General features: G+C 38.5%; 1 protein-coding gene across 2 annotated transcripts in view; it reads left to right on the top strand.

The window, feature by feature from the left end:
- Positions 1-27,629, top strand: part of LOC114045951 (protein TANC1-like) — a 265,490-nt gene that overhangs the window by 114,708 nt on the left and 123,153 nt on the right. For both annotated transcript variants that reach the window (XM_027866163.1, XM_027866164.1), the window contains one exon: positions 2,621-2,821. In XM_027866163.1, coding sequence (XP_027721964.1) covers positions 2,621-2,821 — 201 coding nt within the window. The remainder of the gene's footprint in view (positions 1-2,620; positions 2,822-27,629) is intronic.

Genomic DNA, 27,629 nt, shown 5'->3' with positions numbered 1-27,629 from the left:
CTCTCACCCTTGCTGGGCACACACTGATTTTTTTCATTGTATAGTTAGCTGTCATGCTGTGGGTCCCCCCCACCCCCCATTTGTTTGTTTCTTTATTCAAAAGCCCTTCTGTGGAGTGGGTTACCCTCCTACACCAAACTCCCTAGGATGCAGTTAGGCAGTTTGGAGCTTGTCATTCTGGGTTCATCCTCTCTGAGCCTTTTCTGCAGGGCTGTGTTGCTAGTGTGTTTCCCTCCTGACCAGTAGACTTCCTTTCATTTTCCATGGCAATGACAGAAAGGAATAGTAAGAATAATTGAAGTTTGGAAATAAGTATCAGCTTCTCATGAAATCGGTCGTTTCAGCTTCCTTCCCCCAGACCTTTATTAAGATAAACAGATTTGTCTGCCTAAATCCCTCTGTGCAGCTCTTAAAGGCACAGTGCCCATGCACATGCAAGGGCTGAAAAATCAACAGTTATGTGATTATGTCTTTGTGGGCGCCCCTTTTACCAGTGCATGTTGTAATCCTTCTTTCAGTGTTTTTGAGAGTTATTGCAGCTATTCAGCCACCCCGGTGATGAGCCCTTCCAAACTTAAACTGGATCTCAGACAATAAGCAAATCCCCAGTCGTCTTTATTGTCATTCAAAGTTGCTTGGAGCAGACTTTTGGACTGCTGGAAGCTTTAGAGAGCCCAGGGCTAGCTCTCTAACACAGTGGGCTATTGGTTGAAAACCTAAAAGGAAATAGAATTCCTTAAGTTAGATCTTAAAAGATGATTTTTAATAATTAGGATGGTGTTTTGCCTTTCTTCCTTGCCTGCATCAGGTAACAATGATTATTAACAGGGAAATGCCCCCACCCCCAAAATTCAAAGAGAACAAAGGAACAAGCATTTATTAAGTGCCTCCTGTGTGCCAAACCCTGGGTAAATGCTTAATATAAAAAAAGGACAGAAAAGCAAAAGCTTTCCTTCATCTAAATGCTTGAAATTTCCAAGGATATCATTGCCATGTCCATATTTTTTAAGGTTCTGCCCATATACCTTATGTTTCATTAGGGGAAGAATCACAGAATGTGAGAGATGCAAGGAACCTCAGCAATCATCGTCATGGCCCAGTAGAAATAACACTGGATTTGGATTCCAGAGAACTCGGTTGAAATCCCAGCTCACCAATTATTACTTGTGTGACCAAGGGAAGGTCATTTCACCACTCTGGGCCCCCTCTTTAAATAAGGGAATTGGATTGATGATTTCTGACCTGCCTTCCAAGTCTGATTTTATGATCCTGCAAACTTTTATTCATTCATTTGTTTATTGATGCAGATGAACAAACTGGCCCAGAGGGGTTAAATGTCCTGACTTATTGTTACCGGATTAGTGGAAAAGGAAAGGAATAGAACATAGGTCTTCTAACTTCAGTTTACTAGCTCTTTTCCCTGAATCATGCTGCCCTTCCCAATTATGTTTGTATTCAGTAATTCAGCTAAGTGTCAGCTACATTAGATAATAAATTAGATAATAATATTTAGATATATTAGATAATACATGTATATATTAGATAATATAGATAATAATAATTAGATAATAAAATGAATTAGAATATTTGTCCAGTAGCAGCAGACAATAGTTATACACCTGCTATGTGAAGAGCACTATGGCCAAGTGCCAAGGGACCAGATAATATAAGGTCCCTGTCCTCAAGGACCTTGTAAAGTAGTAGTCTAAGCAAATAGGACCATGGTACAAGAAGGCTGGACGTGGAGAATTGGGAGATTTGGGTTCAGACCCTGATTCTACCTCTTCTGATTCAACTATAGGCAGGCAAGTTACTTAGCTTCTATTTCCTCATTTGTAAAATTATTGTAGTACCTACTTCATAAGCTTATCGTCAGACCCAAATGAGCTAATGTAGATAAGATATGTTGCAGATTTCCAAGCATTGTATAAATGCCAGTGTTGATGTCACCACCACCAATCACCAACATTGTTGGCACCTCTTTTTTCAAAGCTAGTTTGGTATTGGCTTAGCTCTAAGCGTGTGTATGTATACCTGCTGGGTGGAATGTTAAAGAGAAAGAGGGAGAAGAGTCTGTTCCAGCTAAAAACAGCTCTGAGTGGTGATAAGGAGAGTGAAACTAATAAGTCCAGCCTAACCTTGTTGTACCGGATGGTCAAATAGCTTTAGAACTGACGTTGAAGTTTGAATTCTTTTGGGGAAAGAAACAAACAAACTTTCTTTTGAAGATTTAATAAGAAACAAACCTCTTGAGAAAGTCCCACATCAAACCTGAGGTTACAGTAGTATCTCTGGGAATTTTATGGACTTCACCTCTCCTTAGATCTGAACCTTTCCATTTCTGTCCTGTGACGTAGATGAAACTAGACCAGCCTTGGGAAGTTGGGATGAGGTACAGGTCGTTGAGACATTCAGTGCATGACATTTGCTTTATAATGAGGTCTTCACTTGTCTCTTGACAGCCGAAATTAGAGGGGCACCAGGCTTGATTAAGAGCCATATATGTTTTATGTGGTCTTTAGTGTAATTAAATTCTAAGTGTAGGTTTTATGAAGGTAATTTGTACATGTTTCGATTTGTAATGGATGGCCTAAGACATCTTTTCTTTTACTTCCAACAGGTGACTTTTGTGCTGAGAACGCACCTCAAATTATCAGCGAATCTGGCCACAGAACAGATTTTTCCATTAGTAATATTTCGGGAGGAGAAGACCCATGCAGGACAAACTTCACAAAAGGAGTTTCCATGTCTTTGCCTTCATCTCCCTTGCTGCCTCGTCAGTCTTATTTGGTGCAGTCAAGATCAAACAAAAAATCTCCAGGTAAAAAACTAACAGTACCAATTGTGAAGAAACAGTAGTATTCCATTTAATTTTTTAAAGCAAAAAAAAAGTGTGTGGTTTTCATAAATATATAGAGACAGTAAACAAAACTGTTAACATAATAAGAATACTAACATTAAAGAAAAGGACATGTTTGGAAATGAAATTCATCCCCTTCCATAGATTATTTCTTTTAATTTAAGCATTCATCTTTTTTGAGTATCCAGAGTTTAGTTTCTAGAAGTGGGTTTTTTTTTTTAAATGTTTGTGTTTTGCATAGTACCAGTAATAATATTTGGTTTCTTGATCCTGAACTAAGGACTGTTATGGCTTAAGCTCATTTGTAGTAATTTTCTAAAACGTGCAGATTTAGCCAAATAAAATTTGTGGACATTTAGTTTATTACTAGTGAGCATTTTTTGGCTATTTGAAATGTTGAATGAGGTGACCTGATAAGTCAGGTGAGTTTCTTGACTTCTAGGTTTCTCCATGTTTCCTTTTAGTCGGGACAGGTAGCTAAGGTGATTTTGTGTGCACTGGGGTCATTTGCTTGAATGTCAGGTAGTGTTTTCCAAAATGCTGATGCCTAACATTGTTCATCCATCTCCTGCTTGCCCCTCCTTCTTTCCTACCCCTCCCAAAAACACCCTGTGCCTCGTTAGACACCTGCTCGAAAGCGGGATGAGTTTATGCCCTGTTTGTCATTTGCAAGTACAAAGATGCTTCTAGATTATATGAAATTATATTTGGGATCTTTGAAATGTGACTATACTGAGCTTGTGAAATTGATGTTTCTATTCTTGTACTCTTTTGGCTTCCTAATCACTTGCATTTAAATTTGAATAGTCATTATTTAATGCCCATTAGCTTTAAAGCATCGAGTGGATATAAAGACACATGTTATAATTGAACGCTGAGAATATGTTAGGAATTGTGAGACCTAGTTAACTTCAAGGGAACATCTGAAATCTCTTTCTTTTGTCTCTGTCTTTCATTCCACAGCCCCCCTCCTACCCTGCTAGGGTATCCTACAGGGCTCCTCCCTCCCTTTCACCCTTATTTCATATTCATCTTCCAGGCAAACTGCACTACTAGCTGTTCCCTGAACTCTGCTGTCCATTTCTTATCTTTGGGCATGGGAACAGGCCATCTCTTCTGCCAGGAATGCATGCCTGACTTCTCTTTCTTTGGCTCTCAGCATCCTTGCCTTACTTAAAGAGGCAGTCTAGTGGTGAAATTAGATAAAAAGCTGGGCCTGGAGTCAAGAAGACCTGAGGTCAAATTCACTCTCAGATGCTGAGTAACTGTTTGATTCCAGGCAAGTTAGTTCCCCTGTCTACCTCAGTTTCCTCAACTGTAAAATGAGTATTAATAGTAGCGTGGTTAATCTTCAGGGTTAATTCTCACAGAGTTGAGAAGCTTTAAATGAGGTAATCTGTATATAGCACTTGGCACAGTGCCTGACAGAGAGTGGGTGCTTAATACTTTTTCCTTGCTTTCTTCCTCATTTCAGGGTTCAACTCCTTTGCCCATCTCCTTGGTGAAGCCTTCCCTGATCCCCCCTCTTCTTCCTCAGTTTACCTTAACACATTTATTTGTGTACATATTGTGATTTTCATCCTATTCCATGGAGAACTTAGGATTCTTGAGAGCTGGAACTGTTTGATTTTGGTCTTTATATTCCCAAGTGCCCAGCTCAATGCCTTGCACATAGTAGGCACTTAATAAATATTAGTTTGGATTACCATATTGCATTTCATCATATAGGAATTCTCTTGTAGAAAATGTTTTTTAAATTGTGCCATTCCCTCTAGTTTCGAAATCTCTTTTGGTATGGAGATTTTTATTGCAAAGATAGCGGTTGTAAAATTATTTGACCTGTTTGTCAGTGTTTAGCTAGTATTTAGGGAAATGATTTATTATCTGGGGGCTTAGAACCACTTTGATATGGGTTGCAAAAGTAATTCTTAAACCAATTCTGGATCCTCATGTGATATGGAGCTATTTCTTGGACAATTCTCTCTGTTATCCATTGCTATCAGATAAATTGCTGCTGATTATTAGAGCCCTGTAGCAAGTATTAGAGGTATGTTTGTTTTGGGGGGGTAGTTACTATTATGCTAGCACATAGGTGGCAACTGGCCAAGATGATCAAAAAGAAGTAGAATAGGGAGCTTGGTCAGCCCAGAGAGGTCTGACAAGTGCTATATGTGAAGCAAATCAGGCCAACAGAGATCCCATGTCTTTTGTTCCTGACTTTATTTATGCATTCTTGGACAAATTGCTACTCTATTTCTGTTCCTCCTTGTTTTAAGAAAATACACCCTATCAGGTTCAAATTAAGTTCCTTTGAATGCTGTATTAATGTAGGACAGTGGTTGTTCCACTGTATCCATCCTTATGCTGCTTCTTTTTTTTGCAGATGAATAATTTATGTGAAGTAGGGAGTGGCACTTCTAAGAGGGAATGGAATTTTAGAGTTGGAGGGACTTTCACAGTCATTAATCTAACCCATTCCTAAAAAGTATCCCACCTGAGAGCATTGGGTTTGGAGCCATAAGGTCTGGGTCTGTCACTACCTGCCTGACTTTAATCTCTTCACTTAACCATTCTGTCCTCACTTTCCTCATCTGTAAACTGAAGGGATTGGATTAGATGACCTTGAGGTCCCTTCCAGCTGGGAAAGCATGAAACCCATGAGACCTTTACTTCACCACCTCCAATGAGTGGAAACCTACTACTTCCTGAAAAAGCCAACTCTACTTTTGGATGGCCCTAACTGCTCTGAAGTTTTTCCTCATATCAAGACTAAATATGCCTCTTTGTATCTTCTACCCATTATCCCTTGTTTGCTGAAGCAGAACATGTATAATTGCCCTTCTAAATGACAAGTCTCAAATAACTATTACGGCTCTCCTAAGTCTTATCTTCTCCAGACTAAACATCCTCAGTTTTTTCCAACTTCTCCTTTTGTGATATGGGCTTATGTCACTTCATCATCCTGATTTCCCTCTCTGAATGTTATTGTTATGTATGTTATTCCCTCTCCAGCTTGTTATTGTTATTCTAAAATGTGATACCCAGTGCTGAACACAATATCCCAGATAAATTCGGACCCAGAGCAGAATACAGCAGATGATGCCCCCTAATTCTGGATATCATGCCTTTCATAATGCAGCTGACATTCGTAATTGTTTTCTTGGCTATCATATTACCCTGTCGACTCATTGAGCTCTTAGGCCACTAAGACACCAAGATCTTTTTCGAATGAACTACCTCTTTTATTGTACTTGTTGAATTGAGTCCAAGTATAAGGTTCTATTTTTATTCCTGTTGAATTTCATCTAATGTAATTTGACTCAATGTTTCAACCTGTCAAGATATTTTTGAATCCTGCCTTTGTGATCCAGTGTGTGTTACCTCTTCCTTCCAGCTCTGTGTGAACTGTAAATTTGATAAAATATGTTCCTTATGCCTTTGTCGAAGTCAGTCATAAAAATGTTAAAATAGGTCTAGGCCATTGAGTCAATAAACATTTATTAAGCACCTATAGTGTGCCAGGCACTGTGCTAAACACTGGGAGACAACATGCAGAAAACTGTGTGCTAACATAGATAATATAAATTAGAAATAATTGACAGTACATATTGCCGTGATAAATCAAATAATTGACAGGATAATTCAGAAATAATTGGCTTGAAGGCACAAAAGTTAAGAAGGGTTGGGAAATGCCCCCTGAAGAAGGTGGGGTTTTAGTTGGGACTTGAAGGAAGCCAGGATGAGGTGGGAGAGCCTTTCAAGCGTGAGGGACAGCCAGTGAAAATGCCTGAGGTGGGAGATGGGGCTGTATTGTTTGTGAAACATTGAGGAGGCTGGTGCCACACAGAGTATATTTGTTGGGGGAGGCATGTGGGGTGTAAGGTATTAGAAGATTGGAAAGGTTGGGGTAGGATAGGTTATGAATGTCAAACAGATTTGTATTTCCTTATGGAGGTGGTAGGGAGATTCTGGAGTTTATTGAGTAGGTGGGGTGGGGTAGGAAGAAAGGAGTGAGATGGTCAGACCTGCTTTTTAGAAAGATCACTTTGCTATCTGACTGGAGTGGGGAGACTTTACTGCCAACTTACCGTTAATGCATTGTTTCCAGCCATTTGGTTCTGAATCTGCTTAACTATACTGTGATTTAGCTCATACCTTCCCCCCCCCCCAAATCTTTTTTATTTTTTGGGGGTGAGGAAGTTAGGGTTAAGTGACTTGCCCAGGGTCACACAGCTAGTAAGTGTCATGTGTCTGAGGCCGGATTTGAATTCAGGTCCTCCTGACTCCAAGGACGGAGCTTTGTCCACTGCCCTAGTTGCCCTCTCACACCTTTTTTTTTGACAGCAATAGCATTAGAGATTATTCATTGCTTCAAAATCCAGTTAAACTCTACAACATTCACCTGATTTACTATTCTAGTTTCCTGGTTATAAAAGGAAACAAGGCCAATTTGTTCTGATCTTTCTCAAGGAAGCCATCGTGGCTCATTGTGATCCTTTCTTTTTCTACGTGTTCCTTAACCATCCCTTTAATAAACACATTCTAGATTTTTTTTCTGCAGGAATCTGTCAATTCTGTGGTTGGCAGACTCCATTGTCTTCCCTTTTTTGAAAATTAGGACAACATTGCCCTTTTTGAATTCTGAGGTAACAGGGCTATTGTTGTGAGGTGAGTCTAAGCACTAAAACCTGATTGGATTCCTTTTATAATTTTCAAAATGAAGACCAGTTATTTGAAAAACAACAATGGCTTTGAAAAAAGTTGAATAGAAAAAAAAAATTTCCCAATAGGTGTCTGCCATATTTACATTTCAATGTAAACCAGATTGTTGGAATAATATCCAGAAACTTAGCATTCTACCTGCTTTTTAAAATAGTTAGCATATGGTGGTGAACGTGTGCTGAATTTAAAAATACTCATCTATTTTAAAATGTTAACACTGTCACTGGTAGTAATCACACAAATATCCATTATTTCTGCATTGCCTGTAAGATACTGAGCTACCCCTAGTGGGTTGTGTGCTCAGCATTCAGTCAGTATCCTGAGCAGAAATGAGACTGATGTCTGTTCTTATGTTCAGATCAAATTGTATTACCTATTTTATTTTGTCAAAATAAGTTTTAAAAAATAGGCATAATATCAGACTGAGGGGCAGCCTGGTACAGGGAATAGAGAACTGAGCTTTAAGCTGGAAACACTTGGGTTCAAGTCCTGCTTCTTGACATGCACCGGCATTGTGACCTTGGGAAAGTCACAACTTCTTAATGTTCTAGGCAACTCTAGGATCATCTGAGAAGGTGCAGACTTGAATGGGCAAAGGGAGCTTCCTCAAATTGTAGAGAGAAAGGTAAGGGAATAAATATTTATATATGTGCCAGACACTGTGCTTTACCAGTATTATTATCTCATTTTCATCCTCACAACAACCTTCCAAGATAAATGCTGTTATTACCCCCAGTTTATAAATGAGGAAACTGAGGCAGACAGAGATTGAGGGTCTTGCCCAGGGTCCCACAGCTAGTGAGCGTCTGAGACTAGATTTGAACTCAGGTCTTTTCAGACTCCAGGCTCATCGCTGTATGCAATGTACAACCAACTGCTCCATATCAATGAAGTAATGGGTCTAATCTCTATCTCTATTCTAATACTACACCCAACAAATCAAAGGTACCAGAGAAAACATAAAATAATGTAACATTTTTTCCACTTAAAGTTTTTTTAAGGGTCCCTTTGATAGTCTAAAGATTCAGTGTTAATTAGTGTTAGAAATGGTGGTATTTCATAAATCATGAAGAATGCTTGCTATAAGAGCTGTCATCTTGCAATGATTTTTATGTTGTGCATTATTGTAGTGTATACCTATATGTTCTACTGAGAAGGAAGGCACATTGTCACTGTCTGTTTTTGATAATACTTTTACTTAACCAGAGGCTTTAACTTTTTTTTTCAATAACCAAAAAGTAATTAGTTTTTTACTCATAGAAATGACTAAATTATTACTAGTTTTGAAAATACTTTAGGTTGGGCCACCTGAAATGACTTTACAGAGTGATGAAGGACTCTTCCTGCTCTGGATCTGTGACTTTATTAAAGAGTTAGGGATTATTTGATATACTTTATTTAAAAAATTAAACCTGTGATTTCATTGGTGTAGGGAGCTTCTAGTAAGGAACTTTCTCTGCTCAGTCAGTCAGTCAATCATGACCCATTTCTTAAGCACCTGTTATATGCAAGACATTGTGCTGTGTGCTCAACACGATTATGCATATACCCTTTCAGAGATTTATAGCCTTGAAATGTTGCCTGTGTGCACCAGGAGGTTAAGTGGCTTATCCCAGGTCACACAGCCTATAGACTCTGAGGGGAGTTGAAGTCAGGTTGTCCTGACTCAACAGCTTTCTGCTGATTCTCTTAGATCATCTTTCCTAACCAACCACCAGAAGACTTTCACAATGGTAAAGATGTGGGAGAAGCATTTCTTTATGTATGGCTTCTCTGTGAGGATTCATTCTGATCAGATTTGAGATTTTGAGAGAAAACTACTCAAGGAAATGTTAGCCTTTTGAGGAAAGAGGAAGTCTGAACCTGTTTGTATCATCCTTTAAAAATAGCCTCAGGCAGGGCATTTTAAATAAGTGGTCTGTCATCAGGAAGTGGTGACTTATACTCCTGGAATTTAGGAAGTTTGGATGTGATTCAACTAGGGCTAGTTAAGTGTGAGAATTTGTACTGGTCCCCACGGCTTCAGTTAAGCATCCTACTAGATGGGATGGGAAAGAGAAGGGATGGAAAAATTCTTAACTAAAAGGAAAAAGCAGAAGAGGATGTCAGTGTATTTATTTCCATCTTGTGCTGTTTCTGGCTTCTCATTCATAGTAATTTTCCAGTGAACAGGAATATGGACTCCTGCTTCCGTTGATAAAACTTCAAAACTGGATCCATAAATTGTTGAGCAGAAGTCATGTTGCTTACGTGATTCCTGGGGCTTTGGCCTTGTTTTCACAGGACACTCTCAGGCTGACAGTGCTCTATCAGACTAGGTTGGGGTGATACTGAGGAGAGGTAGGAAAGTAGAAGAAAAACAGGGAGGAGGACCCTTGTTTCCGGCCAGTCTTCCTGCCTTTCACTTCCTCTCCATCCATATTATTCTATTGTCATTTTATTATTATTATTATTTTTTTTACTTTTCATTTTAGTGTAGGAAAACCATCATGACCGTCAGGGCATCCAATCAAGTTCTTAGTCAGAAAATAATTTGAACCAGTTTCTAAAATGAGGAGCCTTTATTGGAAGAAGGTTTGTTAGATTGTTAAGATTGTCAGAGCTAGAAGGAACCTTACAGATGATCGTACCTAAACCCCTCATTACATGTGATATAGTGGAGTGGGGAGGGAGAAGGAAGCAAGTATTAATTAAGCACCTACTAGGTGCTAGGCACTGTGCTAAGTGCTTTTTACAAGTATTATCTCATTTGGTCCTCACAACTACCTTAGAAGGTAGATGCAATTATTATTTCCGTTTTACATTTGGGGAAATTGAATCAGACAGTGGTTCAATGACTTTCTCTTGGACGATCCAACTCACTAATAAATGTCTGGTGCCAGTTTTGAACTCAGATTTTCCTGACTCCAGACCCATTACTCTTTCCACTGTGCTCTAGATGTCCGAGAGGGCAGAGTACCAGGAAATCTCTGGGAGTGGGGAAGACCTGGGTTTGTGCCCTGCCTCAAACATAAAGTAGCCATGTGACCCTGAGCAAGTCAGTTAATATTCTTGAGTTTCAGTTTCCTGTCCTGTAAGAGCAAAAGCCTTATGCGTTCATCATTTTGGAGAAGTGGTGTTATTCTTCTCGGGGCATAGAACTTACTGCATAAAGCCATTGTGAGGAATAACTGAGGGAATATATGTAAAATGACATTATGTAAAATTTAGCATTATGTAAAAGTTAGCTGTTGTAATCATACTCATCATCATCGTCATTATTGTTGAATGTACTGAATATTAGAGATTAAAGTTGCTTTGCTAGGCAGTACAATGGATAGAGTGTAAAGCCTGGAGTCAGGGAAGATTCATCTTCCTGAGTTAAAATCTGGCCTCAGATACTTACTAGCTGTGTGACCCTGGCCAAGTCACTTAACTTTGCCTCGGTTTCCTCTTCTGTAAAATGAGCTGGAGAAGGAAATGGCAAACTACTCCAGTATCTTGGCTAAGAAAACCCCAGTTGGGATCACGGAGAGTCAGACGTGACTGAAATGACTGAACAAAGTTGCTTTAGAGAATATGATAGGTGAGGGGCAAAGCTAGGAATAGAACTCTTAAAATTTTAGCTTCTAGGCTAATGCTTTTTATGATATGCCAGGCATTCTGCTAATTCCATTTTTCCATTATTCTCAAATTGATTATAAACTACATGAAAACAAGTGCTTAGTCGGTTGCGAAATATACAGTTCAGTATTCTGTGCATACACCTTCATAGGGAGGGTTTGAGATGGGGTCTTTGGGTCACATCACATGCATACCAACCTGTCTTCTTTGGTGGTGAAAAAGAAGAGAGGAAACATGTGGCCGATGTCTTATTATAGAACTTGGACATAGGTTCTGAGATGATGTAATGTCTTTCACTTCTTTGTGACCACAACCACAGTCTACTTCCCTGACCTTGAACAAGGCCAGTCATCCTTGGTGTGGTGATTAGGACATTTGAGTTCCCTCATCTTGCTCAGCCCAGTAACTCTTGTTTCCTTTAAGCCAGAGATGCTCTTAACTTTTTTTTTTTTTTTTGGTATCATGGGCCTTTTTGACAGTCTTGGACTCTTGTTTTTCTCAGTATGTTGTTTTTAAATACATAAAATAAAATACTTAGGAGTTCAAAGGAGACCAGTTATATTGAGATACATTTATCAAAATGATTTTAGGAAAGGGGTAAGTGAATAAGCATTTATTTAATATACTAAGTGCTTTGCAAATATTATCTCACTTGATCCTCATAACAGGTGGCTGTTATTATCTTAATTTGTAGTTGAGGCAACTGAGGCAAACAAGTTAAGTGACTTGCCCAGGGTCACAGAGTTAGTAAGTGTCAAATGTCTGAGGCTGAATTTAAAATCAGGTCCTCCTGACTCCAGGGCGGGTGTTCTTTCTATTGCTCCACCTAGCTGCCCCTAAAAATATTTTTTTCAAAAACAAAACAATAATCTGAGTTCACTGATCTTAACTGAAGAATCCCTGCTCTAAGTAGTAAAAGACTTTGTTGCTGGAATTTCTGTACATAGACAATATTCATTGCTTCGTTAAAAAATATTCACATTCATACATACACACATAGATATTCACATAAATCCTTACATGTATGATGTCACACTGCTTTGAAATACAGTTTTTAAAAGATACTGCTTTCCTTCCTACAGGTTTTATAACTCCTGGGCATTATCTGCACTTTTACTTCGTGTCAACTTAAAAGCAGGATGCGGCTTAATATTTGTTAATGGCATTTATTGTTTTAAATCAGTTTTTATTGCCGACTTCTTTTACTTGGTGTGTGTGTTCCAAACAATGTGGACTCTTTTCTTTTTAAAATAAGATTTATTAATGTCTTTTGCAATTTACCCCTTCATAGTGTCCTTCCTCCCTTCCCTTCCCTTCCCTTCCCAGAGAACCATCCCAGATAACAAAAAGTATTTTTTAAAGACAAAATACAAGAGGGTGGATGGGGGAAACTCAGCACAACTGATCAATATATTGAAAAAACTTGAAAACATGTGCAATACCTGTGATCTCCCATCTCTTTCAACAAAGGGATAGGTTGGGGGGGGTGTCCTCTCATATCTCTTGTTTTGAGTCATGTTTAATCTTTATAATCTTGCTACATTCACTTTTTTGTCTGCTTATATTATTTTAGTCATTATGTATATGGTTTTCCTTGCATTCATTTAGTTCCTCATTTGAAGGGCATCTGCTTTGTTTCTTTGCTATCACACAAAAGTGCTGCTGCGATAAATATTTTAGTGTATATGGGCATTTTCTTCTTATTAGTGGCTTTCTTAAGGTTTAAGCCCAATAATGGAGTCCCTAGGTGAAAGGATATGGATATTTTAGTCACTTTATTTGCTTAATTCCAAATTGCTTTCCAAAATGGTTATACCAATTCACAGCTCCATTAATAGTGTGTTAGTGTGCCTATCATCCTGCATCCGTTCCAGCATTTGACTAGTTCCATTTTTTTTTTTTTTATCGTCTTTGCCAGTTTGCAGGGTATGAAGTGAAACCTCAGGGTTGTTTTGATTTGCATTTCTCTTATTATTTGTAACTTAGAGCATTCTTTTGTGTGATTGTTAATACTTTGCAGGATTTAAGAACTATATGTTCATATCCTTTGACTACTTATCTATTGGGGAGTGGCCATTAGTTTTATATGTGTGTGTGTGTGTGTAAACTTGGATACCAAACCCTTACCAGAGAAATTTGATAAAAAGATTTTTCCCCCATTCAACCACTTCTCTTCTTATCCTAGGTACGTTAATTTTGTCTTTGCAGAAGTTTTTCCGTTTCATGTAACCGAAGTTATCTGTTTAATCTTTTGTAATTTCTTCTATTCCTTGTTTGGTTTAGAATATATCTCCTACTCATAGCTATAAATTATTTTCTTATATTTTGATGAATTCAAATCTGTTGTTATAAATAGTCTTCCTTACATATGGTGTCCCAAAGCCTTCGTGCAGTTTTAAGCTCTAAGCTTTAATAGTTTAAAACTGCACGAAGACTTTGGGACAGTGGATATCTTGAGAGAAAGATATCAGGTGGCTAAATTTTTACCTTTTGGAGGCATTGGGGGTTGAGTGACTTGCCAAGGGTAAAATAGCTGGTAAATGTCTGAATCTGGATTTGAACTCAGGTCCTTCAGACTCCAGAATCTGTGCTCTTTCCACTGTGCCCACCTACCTGTCCCTTGGTGACTAAATTTTAAATAAATTTTTGCTAAAATGAAGTTACAGTAGGAACTGTACAGATTTTGAACTAATGTGGGATGGAGGAGTGATTTATGAATTTTCAAAAAATCAGTCATATAGAAAGATTTATTGTTTAAGGATTTAATGACATTGTGCCCACATTTTAGCTAATGCTTAAATCAAACACAAACACTTCCAGTTTTCAGGTTCAAGTCAGTAACTGTCCTCAGGATTGTGGCCTTCTATCTTAATTCCTCCCCATCTATTGAACACAAGGGGACTGGGATATCAAGGGGCAGTGGAGAGAGGAAGAAGCTGCCTTAATTATTCCAAATTTTGTGACGTCTGAATTCAGTGGATTCTCTAAAAAAAAAGCAAGGATCGTAAGCATTCTGCATCTGGATGCATTAGTTTATACAGGATTTTTTTAGTATTTGAAAGTACCTTTGCTTCTCGCATACTTTTTACTCCTGGAAGATTTTTTTTTTAGAAGAGCTTAGTAATAATAAAAATTAAATTGTCATGGAAAAATAGTGCTTTGTGAATATTTCCTAAGACTGGACGAGCTACAGACTGCTTTTTAAAATTTATTTAGTGCTATCATTTTGTTTAAAAGTTTATCTGGAATAAATACTATTGAATTTCATGACATGTAAGCCAGTGACAGTACGTAACAAGCCACTTAACTATGAAGATGTTTATCTGCTGACTTGTCTGATGAGTGGGAAAAATGTTTATGGAAATTTTTCTCGATCTTGCTTATTGTTAATTTTGACTAAATAAATAAATATGTATCAGTAGGGTACTGATATGGAGACCATGTCATGTTGTATGATAATTTTAGGTTTGCTCATTGATCGGCCCCATTCAGTTTAAGTATAATGGAGAATCAGTCAGGGCATTTTTACGGTATAATAGTTATTTAACATGGGAACAATTTTGCTGCTTCCATACTCAATAGTCTATTTCTGTGAGCCTTGAATTTCTCACAGGGAGGAATGGTGCTATCATAAAATTACAGTATCAGATGGTGAGGGTAGACAAACAGTTTCGTTTAACTTGGTTTGGCAGCAGCTTTCTCATTTCTGCCTTTCAAGACTCCTGTCACTCTTCCTCTTGTTATGATTTTGGCTTTTTTTCCCTTCCATATTTCCTACCACCTGCTGTTAATTATGACTAGAGGTTTTTTATCAAGTCACAGTTTACAGCAATGTCAGCTTGCACCCTGTGGTGGTGTCAGATGGCTGAGGGAACAAGCTTAGTACCATATTCAGAAATTGGTACTTTTTGCTATAAAGAAATAGATTGGAAAAAAAATTTGTTGTCTTTATTGTTTATTACTGACCTATCACTCCCCGTATAGGGAAACTGGGTAGGCCAGGAAAGCTCATAGCAGTTTATTAAAACTATATTCCAACCTAGTTTAAAGTAGAAACAGGAATCCTAAAAGGATACTCCTATCTGTGACATTTCCTGTTGATTTTGTCCTCAAAATCCAAGTAGTAATACTATCATTTCATTCTCTAGGACTCCCCTAAATGTCCCCCAGATGCCTTCTCTTCTTTCCCAACAACCAAAACCTACTGCTTATCTACTAAAAACTCATACTTCTTCATAGGCTCTCTACTCAGGAGTCTATTTATTCTTATTTTATATATAATGTTAAGGTTAATTCTCTGAATTTCAAACTCACTATAGTTTAGGAGCATCAGATTAGAATGGTATAGATAGACTGCTTTGAGCAAATGGATTAATGGTAGAAGGAAAAGCAGGAATCTATAAGAGAGGATATGGAAAAACTAAAAATTAGATGCCGAAACTCCAAAGGCATAGTAGTGTGTAGCTGTTTTAGTGTGAGAGAAAACAACCTTCCATATCTGAAAAGTGTTAGTGATATTGCCTAATTTTGTCTGCCAATTATCTGACTACTTATTTCCCTGCATTGATAATCTGTTAGGAAGGGTGTAGCACCTTAAGTCTGTTACAAGGGCAGTCCTCTTTTCATCGTCATTGTTGTTGAATATACTGAAAATTAGAGAGAGATTGAAGTTGCTTTGTTAGGCTGTTAGGTGGTACAGTGGATAGTGTCAGGCTTGGAGTCAGGAAGACTGAGTTAAAATCTGGCCTCAGACACTAGCTGTGTGATCCTGGGCAAGTCACTTAACCATGTTTGCCTCAGTTTCCTCATCTGTCAAATGAGTTGGAAAAGAAAATGGCAAACCACTCCAGTATGTTGGCCAAGGAAACCCCAAATGGGGTCACGGAGAGTTGGACGTGACTGACATGACTTTTCATCATTCTTGGGGTCATCCGTAAGAATACCTTGTTCTTTGTACTTCACCAAATAAATACCCGATTTTGTTTGAGATAGAGCTGTGTAATGGGAAATTTCAAAACACATGGACCATATAGAAAAACTTCTAGCTCATAAAAAATGTAAAACCAGCAACTCAAATAATGAGAATAGAATCCTTAGCAATAATCCTAAAACTATAAGGCACATGATTATTACTGAAAAAAGATAGCCGTGTGTGCCTCTCCTGGGCGTGGCTGGGCCCGCCTTGAGGTCACTCCTGGCAGAAAGGAGAAGTGAGAAGAAAGAATGCTGATTTCTCCTTTGCCTGTCAGGAAAGGAGTCTCGTCTCGTCTCATCTCCACTGCTGCTCTCGGACAGAGAGAGGAGCCGTGAAGTGCCCTCCTGCAAAGGAGGACTGCTTTACTTAATAAGCAGAGTGACTCCTCCTCTGCAAATTCCAGATAGCTGAGATTTTGCTATGTTATCATTTTACATTCATATAGCATTCTGTGTGTTTTCAAAGTGCCTTTGATGTTATCCCATGTGATGGTCCTAAGAACCTCTATGTGTCTGGTAGAGTACACCATATAAACACATAGATTTAGAGCTGGAAGCAACCTGAGCGGTTATCTTATTCAACCACCTCATTTTATAGATTAGGAAAGAGGTTAAGGTACTTGCCCAGAGTCACACTGCTAATAAGTGGCATAGCTTGGAGTTCATCTTAAGTTCTTCAGACGTTAAGTCCAGCCCTTGGAAATAAAAGCACACCATGCTGTTTCATCCAGACAAGACAGATGAGCAACATGAGACAATGAGAGATTATACTCTGCCTGTAGTTGTAGTGTAGCAGAAAGATGGGTAGAACTCTGGACCTCTGAGTGCCTGCTCCATCGCTGGGAAATAGAATACGTCAGAGCGCCAAAGTGGCAACATAGAATCCTGTTAGGTTGAGTGTCCAGCCTAAGAAGGACCATTTTATGCTTTTATTGAGCCTATGAATCAGGAGTAGGGGAACCAACTTGAGAGGCCAAATGGAAGGCAAAAGGCATGAGCTGGGCTTGGAAAGTAATAGCCTAGAGGAATCAGTCAGAGTCACCTACTGGGCCTAGTGGAGGTGGTTGTTCAGTCATTTCAGACTCTTTGTGATCCCATTTGAGATACTAGAGTGGTTTGCCATTTCCTTCTCCAACTCATTTTACAGATGAGGAAACTGAGGCACAGGGCTAAGTGACTTGCCCAAGGTCACACAACTATTAGGTGTCTGAGGGTAGATTTGAACTCAGGAAGATGAGTCTTCCTATCCACTGTGTTACCTAGCTGCTCTAGTAGAGGTACCTGCACACTAAAGAATGACCTAGCAAAAGTCCAAAGGGGATTACATTCCACTTTACACATAAACCCTAAGAGTTTTAGAGTTGAAATAGACCTTAGAGATTTAATTGAACTGGCTTATTTTTTCTGTGGAGAAACTCAGGCCCATGGTGATTAAGTGATTTCCTCAAGGTCACATAGGTAGCAAAGAGCAGTCCCTGGGGGGTTCGAACCCAGGTCTTCTAACTTTAAATTCAGTGACCACTTTACTATATTGCCCCCAGTGTGTTTTGTATTCAGTCACTTCTCTCAGATCATGTGTAATATGATATTGTTAAAAAAACATTTACTAGGAGGCTCTACTTTTAACAAGTTCATTGTTGAAAGTTATTCATTGGTAGAAATGATTTGACATGTGTATTGGTGCCTCTGGGGCAACATTTGCAGTGACTGTTAACCAAAAGAGTCACATGACGACCTTGGCCCTTGTGGAGTCTACTATAACATTATAACATAGAAATTGGAGAATCTTGAAGGGCCTCAGGGTGAACATGAAAGAGGAACACATGTGATTGTAAGTCATGTTTCTTCCTGTCATAAAGACCTCTGAGGTCCCTTCCAGCCCTCAGTCTATGAAACTCCAAAAAAACAGATAAAGTGACATCAAAGAAATGGTTCCAAGCGCTGTGAACAAATGCTCCAGATATCCAGATATAGATTAGGTATGTTTTTAACAAAAGTCTGTCTAATTCAGAGTTAAAGGTAAAATTCCACATGAGACCCCCTGCTTGTGACACACACCTGGACATGCTTTTTGGCTCTGGTTTGGTTCTTTTCATACCAGCCACCCACCATCCCCTCATCTTGATTCAGTTGCCCTCAATGTCATTGCCATCATCTTTGCTTTTACTTGGCTTCCTCTTGCCCAACTCTCTCGTGAAAGGGAGAACAGGTTTGGAACTTGCTTCCTACCTTTATTAAACAAACTTTAAAAAAATACGTTTTTATTGATAGCTTTTGTTTTTACATTGTGAAAAATTTCTCCATATCCCTTCCCTTCTCCCTGCCACAATGAAATCCCTTATAACAAAGGATCTTCTTTAGAGATGAAGAAAAAGAGAAACAAAAACCAGCAAAACCCACCAATACATTAAGAAGTGTGAAAATATATGTAGTCTTTCCCAATCATAGCCCTTCCACTTCTGTGAATGACAGCAAATCCCCAGCACCTAGCACAGTGCCTAGCACATTGTAGATGTTTAATACGTGCTTTGTGATTGATTGAACTAAGGAGAGTATACACCATCCCAAGTGTGGGGGATGGCTTGTGTGAATGTGTGGAGGCAGGAGAGGTAGTATTGATTTTCAGGCAATAGCTAGTAATCCAGAGCCAGAGTTCTTAACCTAAATTCTATAGACCCCTTAATATTTCAAGAATCAGTGAATTTGGATATTTATTTTCACTCACTTTTAAATGAAATTCAGCATTTTCTTCAGTTACGAATGTAGGTAACATGATATTCTCAGAAAGGGCTCAGAGACTTCACCAGACTACCAAAGGTGTCCATGACACCAAAAAGGTTAAGAAAAGCGGAAAAAGTTATGAAGTTAGAAGAGGTCTTAAGAGCTTATAGAAGTAGAAAGTCCTGGTCTTTTTTTAGCTTCCATCTTTTAGTTCCCTATGAGCCAGAAGGCCACAATCCTTCCTGAGTTGTACAGTTGACTAGGCTCTTGGACTGGAATGGATTTCAATTGGTTTTTCTACTAGGATTCTCAGTTCCTTCTAAAACTTATATTTTAGTCTTTTTTTTTTCCTGAGTCTTAATCCCTTGGGTGCCAAAGCTTCTTCTGGTCCCAAAGATTCCTTCCCTAGCTTGTAGGCAGTCCTATATTGACTTTGCAGAGGCATCATTGACTTTGGGCCCTTGGAATGCCCACCTTCCTTTTCTGAATGACCTATTCTATTTACCTAAGACATTTTTACTCACTGGTTGAGCTTGGTTCTACATTTTGGATGGAGCTTCCATATTTTCGTTTTTTGTAGGCTTATGTGTAGTTTTTGTGTCATTTTGCTTATGATGGGTGGCACCACCATCCATGAGCTCCTAGCCACCTTCAGCAACAGTCCTTACTCTCTTTTTGGTTCCCGGCCCTTTCCTCATTGAATCTCCCCACTAGTCTTCTGTTACTCTTCAGTTTTTAGTTCATTTGCAGAGCTGAAATAGGTGACTGACTGACAGGTCTTGAGTTGCCTGATGAGGTCTCACCCCTTTCTTGGCCCAGGTTCTTGGCTCCACCCAACTCTCGAGGTTCTCTTTGACTCATTCAGGCACCCTCCCCAGGGAGTGGTTTTCCAAAATCCCATCATTATAATTTTATAGCTTTATGATATAAAAAATACTTCCAGTAAACATAACAGTAATCAGATAATTTCCATCAACAATAAGAGATTATGCTGTTGCAGAGGGCTGTTTGGTAACCCGTTGCTTACTCTTTGCATATATTACCAGTGGATAAAATGGATGCTGCCATTTTCAAAAGTTGTATAAGTTGAATTTTTGTCAATAGAGTTATGTTTCAAGTGCAGTAGTGAAGTTTTTTCCTAAGCAATCCTGTCTTTTTGTAATGCAAATAATTATACTCTTAACTTATTATTTTGTGTAAATGTAGATTTTTATATATAGAGAAGATTTTCTTTAAAATAGAAGATATAGTCATCCAAGCAGCTTGTAGTCCGTGTGGGTCAGCACCCATCTATTTTGTAACACATTTAAAATAGGACAGATACACACACACACATCTCACACAAATACATGCATCTCATTTTTAAAAAATCATCTCAGTGAAAATCCAGACTTATATTTCTCTTCCCTTCCTCAGTCAAACTCCTAGAAAAAGCTGTCTGTATACATGGCCTCCTTCTCTCATTTCTCAGCCTTTTGCAACCTAGCTTCTGATGTCATCACTCAACTGAAACTGCTCTCTCCAAAGTTAGTAACGATCTTGTAATCATTAGATCTGTTCATCTTCCTTGATTTTTCTGCTACTCTCTGGGGCTACATGACATGCTTTCTCTTGGTTTCCCTCCTACTTTTCTGTTCCTTCTAAGTCTGTTTTACTGGCTTATCCGCCACATCATGATCCCTAACTGTGGGTGTTCCCCAAAGTTCTGTACTGGGCCCTTTTCCCTTGTCCCTCCACACCAGGTAATCTTAACCTTTCTTGTTTTGTGGACTCTTTTTGTAGGCTAGGGAGGCCTGTTGGAATCCTCTCCAGAATAATGTTTTTAAATAAATGGGATTACAAAGGAGACCAATTATATTGAAATAGAGTTATCAGTATATTTAAAGAACAAGTTCATGGCCTGGGTAAGAACTCTTGATTCTACATTCTCTTGGTAACCTCATCAACTCCCACAAGTTTATATATCATCTTTTTGAAACTGGTTCAAAGATCCATCTATCCAGTCTAATCCTAGTCTTTCCCTTGAACTTTAGTCATGACTCACCAGTTGAGACATCTTAATCCCAACATACCTAAAATGGAAGTCATCTTTTCCCTCCCTTCTTCTAAACTTCCCAGTTTCTATCAAAGGCAGCAAGCACTAACTTTACCATCTTCTGCTTTGGTATTGGCACTAACATCACTTGCTCCCTTCCCACGTATTTAATTAATTACCAAATCTTGCTGTGTTTACTACCAAAACATCTTGTGCATCTATCTAGCCCCTTTCCCTACTCACACAGCTCCTGTTTTAATTTAACTACTAATAACCTTTTCCTTAGATTATTGCAACAGCCTCCTCATTGGTCCCCCTGCTTTCCCACTTCAACTTATCCTACTCACTGCTGCCTCAGTGATTTTCTTCTATTGCCTAGAAGATAAAATATAAACTCCTGTGTTTCGCTTTTAAAACCCTGCATGACTTAGCCCTCATTTATCTTTCCAGACTCATTGACTATTCCTTCTCCAGCCCTTTTCTGGGATCCTGCCAAAAAGCACTCCCATCTCCCATCATCTCCCTGCCTTTTCACTGGCTATCTCTCATTCCCGAAATCTCTCTCCTCTTTACGTCCTACTTTCAGAATCTCTCTCTTCTCTTAAGACATAACTCATGTCACCTTCTACATGAAACCTTTTCAGATTCCCCGCTACAACTGTTCTTCCTCCCAAACTATCCTGTATTTATATACTTTGTATTTAATTTTATTTATTTTTTAATATGTATTCTGTATATGCTTATATCTGTACTTGTTGTTTTCTCTATTAGCATATAAATTCCTTATGTGAGTGGGGATTATGTTGTACTTCTGTCCCCTGTACCTACCAGCACAGTGTCTGGCACACTGAGTACGGGCTTGAAAAAATGCTTGTTGATTGACTGAAAGATAGTTATATTTGGTATTTTAAGTGAGGAAAGTGTTAAAATGTTTTAGAAAGATTTTTTTTGCAAGTCAGTGCCCAACAGGTTATATTGCATATTATAAATACCTAAAATGATTGTTTGAATGAACATGGGTTTAATGCGTTTGAATGAGTTAAAACCATTGTAGTACATAAGGGGTTAACATTCATTTAACCAGAAAATTCCATTAACCAAAACACTTTATTTCCCTAACCAGGTTGGTAGGTTTTGTTGTGCAATTTATTTTTCTTTATTGTTTGTGTTGGTGGAAATTAAAAGTTTAAAAGAGAATTGGTCCCTTTAAAGAAAGAAAAAAGAAAGGTCACATATATGTTTTCTAGTTGCCTTGTTTAGGTTGTAAATATAAGAACTTTTTTTGTGGTAATCTTGTCATTTGTTGACTGTGTATTTAATAGCTTTGGGGGAATTTTTTCTTGTGGGTGATGGAGAAGGGCCGCAGAAGTGAGTTATTTACGGAAGTATATTTTCATCATCATGTAACACACCTTGAGCTAATCATAGGAATAGTTCATTTATGTTCTCCTGTGAAACAGAGGTGAGGGTGTCATATCAACCTCTTATGGCTATTACTTTTATGGGTAATGTCATTTATTTTTATACAAAGGAGTTTTTATTTTCCAGAGGGGAAGGAATAGGTAGCACCAATGACTGGTTAGCTTTTTATCCTTGGCTTTAGGGAGCCTTTTAAAGTTACTAAATTGGCAATAGAAGTGTGTCAGGAAGGAGACCTTCACACCACACACACACACACACACACACACACTCACACTTTTTTTTTCCTTCCTTTTCTTAGTCCCTCTGTGATTAAGGAAATTTACCTGTTAAGTTCAAATACTTCCTCTTTGGTGCATACGTTTTCATTGGCAGGTGCATGATGTATTTCGAGCAAACAAAATTTTGGTTTTGCAGGAAAGAGTGTTATGTCTCAGTTCTTTTATGTAGATTTGCATATATCATTAGTCCAATTATATTCTCTAAAATGTAACCACTTATAAGAGAAACCTAATATGATAGGATTTGTGTCTAATGGCTCTAATCCAAGGATTATAGGTCCTTAGATTTGAAAGAGAACTCTGAGGTCATCCATCTCAGCTGTTGCTAAAGTGGGGAAATTGTAGTCCTTGCCCAAAGGGTATGTAATCAACCAGTTGGATAAAACAAGACAAAATATCATTTTATCTGTATCTCATAATTTAGAAAATTGAAGATGAGTCACAGCTCACTTTTGCAGCACTAGCCAATCATGGGTTGAACTCCCAGCACAGTGGTATTTACTCCCACATTCCTTCCTCGATCGGTCCCTCTACTGTACAAGTTCCCAAGCCCTGTGGTAGCAGCTGTACAGGTACCATTGGGAACTAACTATTTGCTTTCCCAGTGGCTACCTCAGGTGCTCTTCTGAGGGCGGGTCTTTCACTCTAAGACAGTGACCCCTGACTAAGAGCGTTATCTCCCCTTTTAATTTGGGTTTGGTCAGAGTGACTACCCAAAGATGGGCAGGTACGGATGGGTTATGGAGGATAGAATATCTCATTACATTATTCTCCCTCCTCATACACCCATCCTCAACCTACCCCTCTTCTAATCGGCCTTAAAACTGTTCCAGTTACCCAGGTTCTCAACCTTAATGTAAAATTCAGCTTTTCTCTCTCAGTCCATATATACAGTCAGTTGCTAAATCTTGTCATTTCTCCTGCCACATCTCCCAGATCTTTCATTTTTCCACTCACAGAGCCACAACCCTAGTTGGGGCCTTCATCATCTCTCATCTGAGACTCTTGCAAGAATAACCTTCCAGCTGGTCACCCTACCTTAAGCCCCTCCTCCTTTCCAGTCCATCATTCTCATAGCTGCCAGGTTGCTAGTATGCACGTCTGACCAAATTACTCTTCTACTCAATAAACTTAAATGGCTCCCTCACTATTATTTTAGGATAAAATATTTTTTCATTCTCTATTCCTTGTAAAAGTTTTATAATTGTGCATGATTATTGGAATAGTAATATGTGTATATGATTTATAAATAAGTAAATATACACAAATTGGAGGTGTATGCTCAAAATTTTTTTTGTAAGTGGGTGTGTGCAATCCCAGAAGACTGGAGACTGTTCTGTAGTACAATCTTGAAGCAAAGAGGTAATCTGCAAAGTAATCCCCTCCACTTTGAGACATGTTTAAAAGGTTCTTCCTTACATTGAACTTAATATCTATATCCCTTAAATTTTTTTGGCCTTACTTTTCTCCTCTGGAGTCTTGTGCAATCAATCTGCCCAGTAATATCAGCCTAATGACAGTGAACCAGTGTTAGATTTTTGAATGTAGCTTAATATCTCACTTGCTCTAATTATTATTAAATTATTATTATTATTATCAAATTATAGATTTTATTTGTTGTCTGACTGTGACATATTGGGGGTTTTCTTGGCAGAGATACTTGAAGGTTTGCCATTTCCTTCTCCAGTTCATTTTACAGATGAAGAAACTAAGGCAAACAGGATTAAGTGATTTGACCAGGGTCACACAGCTATTAAATATCTGAGGCCGAATTTGAACTCAGGAAAATGATACTTTTTGACTCCAGGCCCCAGCACTCTAGCTGCCCTCAAAAAGTCTTTGATTATTATTTAGTTGGATATCTCAGTAAAGCACAAATAATTTTTCTGCAGCTGCTAATGATCTTTCAGATAGACTGCATTTTTAAACCCAGGATGAAACCTAGACTAATTGCCAATGAGTTGCTATTTTTAATTTTCCCCAGTTGTACCTTTCAAAATATTTTTTGGTTATCTGTGTTTTTAACCTATGTGTCATTTGACGGCCTGTTGATTCTTGAAACTGTTCTTATCAAAATGTGTTTTTTATTAAAATAGCTCTACTGAGTCTAGTGTTGACACCTGCTTGGAGAATGATCTGGGTTTATGGAGAAATATTTTAAAAGAAGTTTCCAACAGAGTGTACCGGGTTTTCTTTGAAATTTAGCATTGAGGGAGCTCCACCTTGTGGTTAAAAGCTAGATAAACAAAAATGTATAGAAGAAGACATTTTCCTGAGTTCTTAGTCTGTATACTGATTGCTTTACCCTGTGGTTGTCAGATAATTTCTTTTTCTTAATTACTTAAAGTGCTCAGGCCAAAAAAGAAACTTCTTTTTTGATTGGCCTGACTTTACCATTATTCTGAATCACATATAAATCAAAGTAACTCGGTATTTTAAAAAAATTCCATTAATAGAGGGTTTTTGTGGGGGAGAGGGTGGTGTTACTTTCTGAACTGTCTTTTAATTAGAATGTGCCTTTGGTCTATTTATTCAAAATTGCTCAATGCCTGAATGCCATCTTGGAACAGACCTGAGCTATTTATTTTATCTTTTGAAATCTCTCACAAGCTGTAGGCAAGTTGGGGAGTTATTACTTTATTAGCTTCCTCTCTTCCTTTTCCCAGGTGTGCAGAAATGTTTTTACATTCATGGGAAGAGGGGCTAAGTAATTAGGCAGCTGTGGAAAAAGGCCAGAGCATTTGATTAATATATAGCACAATGTGTGAGAAAGTGTTGTGGGGGTGGAAGGAGAAATCACAACTGCCCTGGAGTTCCAGGGCACAGGATAAGACAGCAGGTCATGGAGTGTTTAAGTTGAGAATTAAAAAAGAGAGAGAGAGGAAGAGTGAAAGAAGACTGGGGATTTGTGTGATGATTTAATTTTGCCTTGATCTTGACCTGGGTTAACTGCTTTGTAGTTGTGAGGCAAGGGTTTAGTGTTACAGGGAGTCATTAAATGAAAAAATTCTGGACCAAGAAGCAGCCAGACAGTCTGTTTCAGTTATAACAACTGAATCTATTCGAAAGACGTGTGTATACACATGCTGTCTTGAAGACTGCAATCCTAACTGTAGGATCTGAAAACTTTGGAGAACAGTTTTTTAGAGTGAGCTAACCCCAAAAGTTTCTAGACACTTAAGATTTTACCTTCTTTGGCAACTCGGGAAAATTAAATGAGACCTAAGTCATGACTATTTAAGAGATTTAATGTGGAAAACTTTACTGTGTTATGTGGAGTGCCCAGTGCATTGGATTTAGAAATGTAGAATAGTAGTGACATTGGAAGGGTTGTGACTGGTCCGGGTTTCTGTAAATTGCATAGAAAATTCCAGCCGTTGTTGGATCAGCAGTAATCCTTAAAAATAAGACTTACTTTAAAATTCCTACAGTGATACTGTTATCAATTGTGCACTCATCATATTTCCAGATGGTAGAGGTATCTAGAATATCACTTTGCTGGGGATCCCTTGGGTTCTTAGCTGACATCTACTACTACAAACATTTAACATAATGTCTTCAAGGTGATGTTTCATCAGAATATGTGTCTACTTTAGTCTCAGGGAGAGCATTTTACCAGCACGTAAGCCTGGGTAACTTCAATATGGTTATAAGTAGTTGGCTTCTCTTGTATACAGTAGGCTTTTTTTTTTTTTTTTACAATAGGCTTTTAATAAATGTCTATTCATACTGGAAACCAAATCCCAAGTTTCAGGGTGTCAACTGTTTACTGCAGGAGTAAAGAAGAAACTTTTTTTCTTGAGTAAATTTTTCCTTGTGAGGTGTGTGCCAGGGGACAGTGGAAAGACCATCAGCTCTTAGGTCAGAGGTTATTATTTAGTTGTTCAGCCATATTTGACTCTTTGTGACCCTGCAGACCATAGAACACCAATGCTGTTCATGATGTTTTCTTGGCAAAGATACTAGAGTGGTTTGCCATTTCCTTCTCCAGTGGATTAAGGCAAACAGGTTAAATGACTTGCCCAGGGTAACATAGCTGTTAAGTGTCTAAAGCTGGATTTGAACTCAGGTCTTCCCAACTCCAGGCCTAGCACTCTTATCTACTGAACCATCTAGCTGCCTGTATGTCAGAGGACCTGGGTTCAGATATAGCATCTCACACTTAACACCTGTGTGACCTCGAGCAAGAACTGTAACCTCCCTGGACCTCGACTGTCTCATCTGTAAAGGAGCTGAATCAGATGATCTCACAAGTCTGTTCTAGTTCTAGATCTGTGACCCTGTGAGTCTAGAACCAGAAGCTTTCCTTCTAAACTAATTACATATTTTCTGTTAATCTTTTAATTTCTATCTAATAACTTCTGGAGTTAATGGGAAGTTGAATACAAATCTCCGAACTTTTGGATGGCAAGTCTTGTGACCTCCTAATCAAGATCATTGTTTGCTTAAAAATCCATCATTTGTAAATAAATGACTGGATTCTTAGTGTTTGGTTGGTGTGGAAGGAACTCATCTTAGGATCTCTGCTTCTTTTTGTAGCGGAGATCCCCACCTCTGGTTTTATAGTAACTCCAGAGTGTCTTTGCTGTTTTGAGAGATATTGGAAAATGCTTTATTAAAAAGTAATTTACTTTAAAAAGGATATTTTTTGAAATTCCCTGCATGTAGCCCCAGTGCAGAGGTGCATATGTATAGAACACTTAACAACAAAACAACAAAGCTTGGTAATCATTCCTTTAGACCTTCTGCTCTTTTGTTGACCAAATTCTCGTGTCTGTCTGTCTATCTGTCTGATCTGGTCTCCTCTCCTCTCATGGCCCTCCCCACTCTTGCCCAGGCAGTGAGATAATTGACATTTGTACCTTTTGAAGACCTTAGTAGTCAGTGGTCAGGTAAATGCTTTGTACTATTTAGAACATCTTTGCACTATTTAGAAGCTATGACCTTTTCCCCTCCCTCCTTTCTTATCTTGGACCTGACTATGGTAGCTCTGACCTCCTGGATGGGTAACTCT

Source organism: Vombatus ursinus, unplaced genomic scaffold, assembly GCF_900497805.2.
Source record: "Vombatus ursinus unplaced genomic scaffold, bare-nosed wombat genome assembly UNPS02014779.1, whole genome shotgun sequence".
NCBI classification, from domain to species: domain Eukaryota; kingdom Metazoa; phylum Chordata; class Mammalia; order Diprotodontia; family Vombatidae; genus Vombatus; species Vombatus ursinus.
The sequence above is the reverse complement of the archived record's forward strand: the minus strand, read 5'-3'. Positions and strand labels throughout refer to the sequence as shown.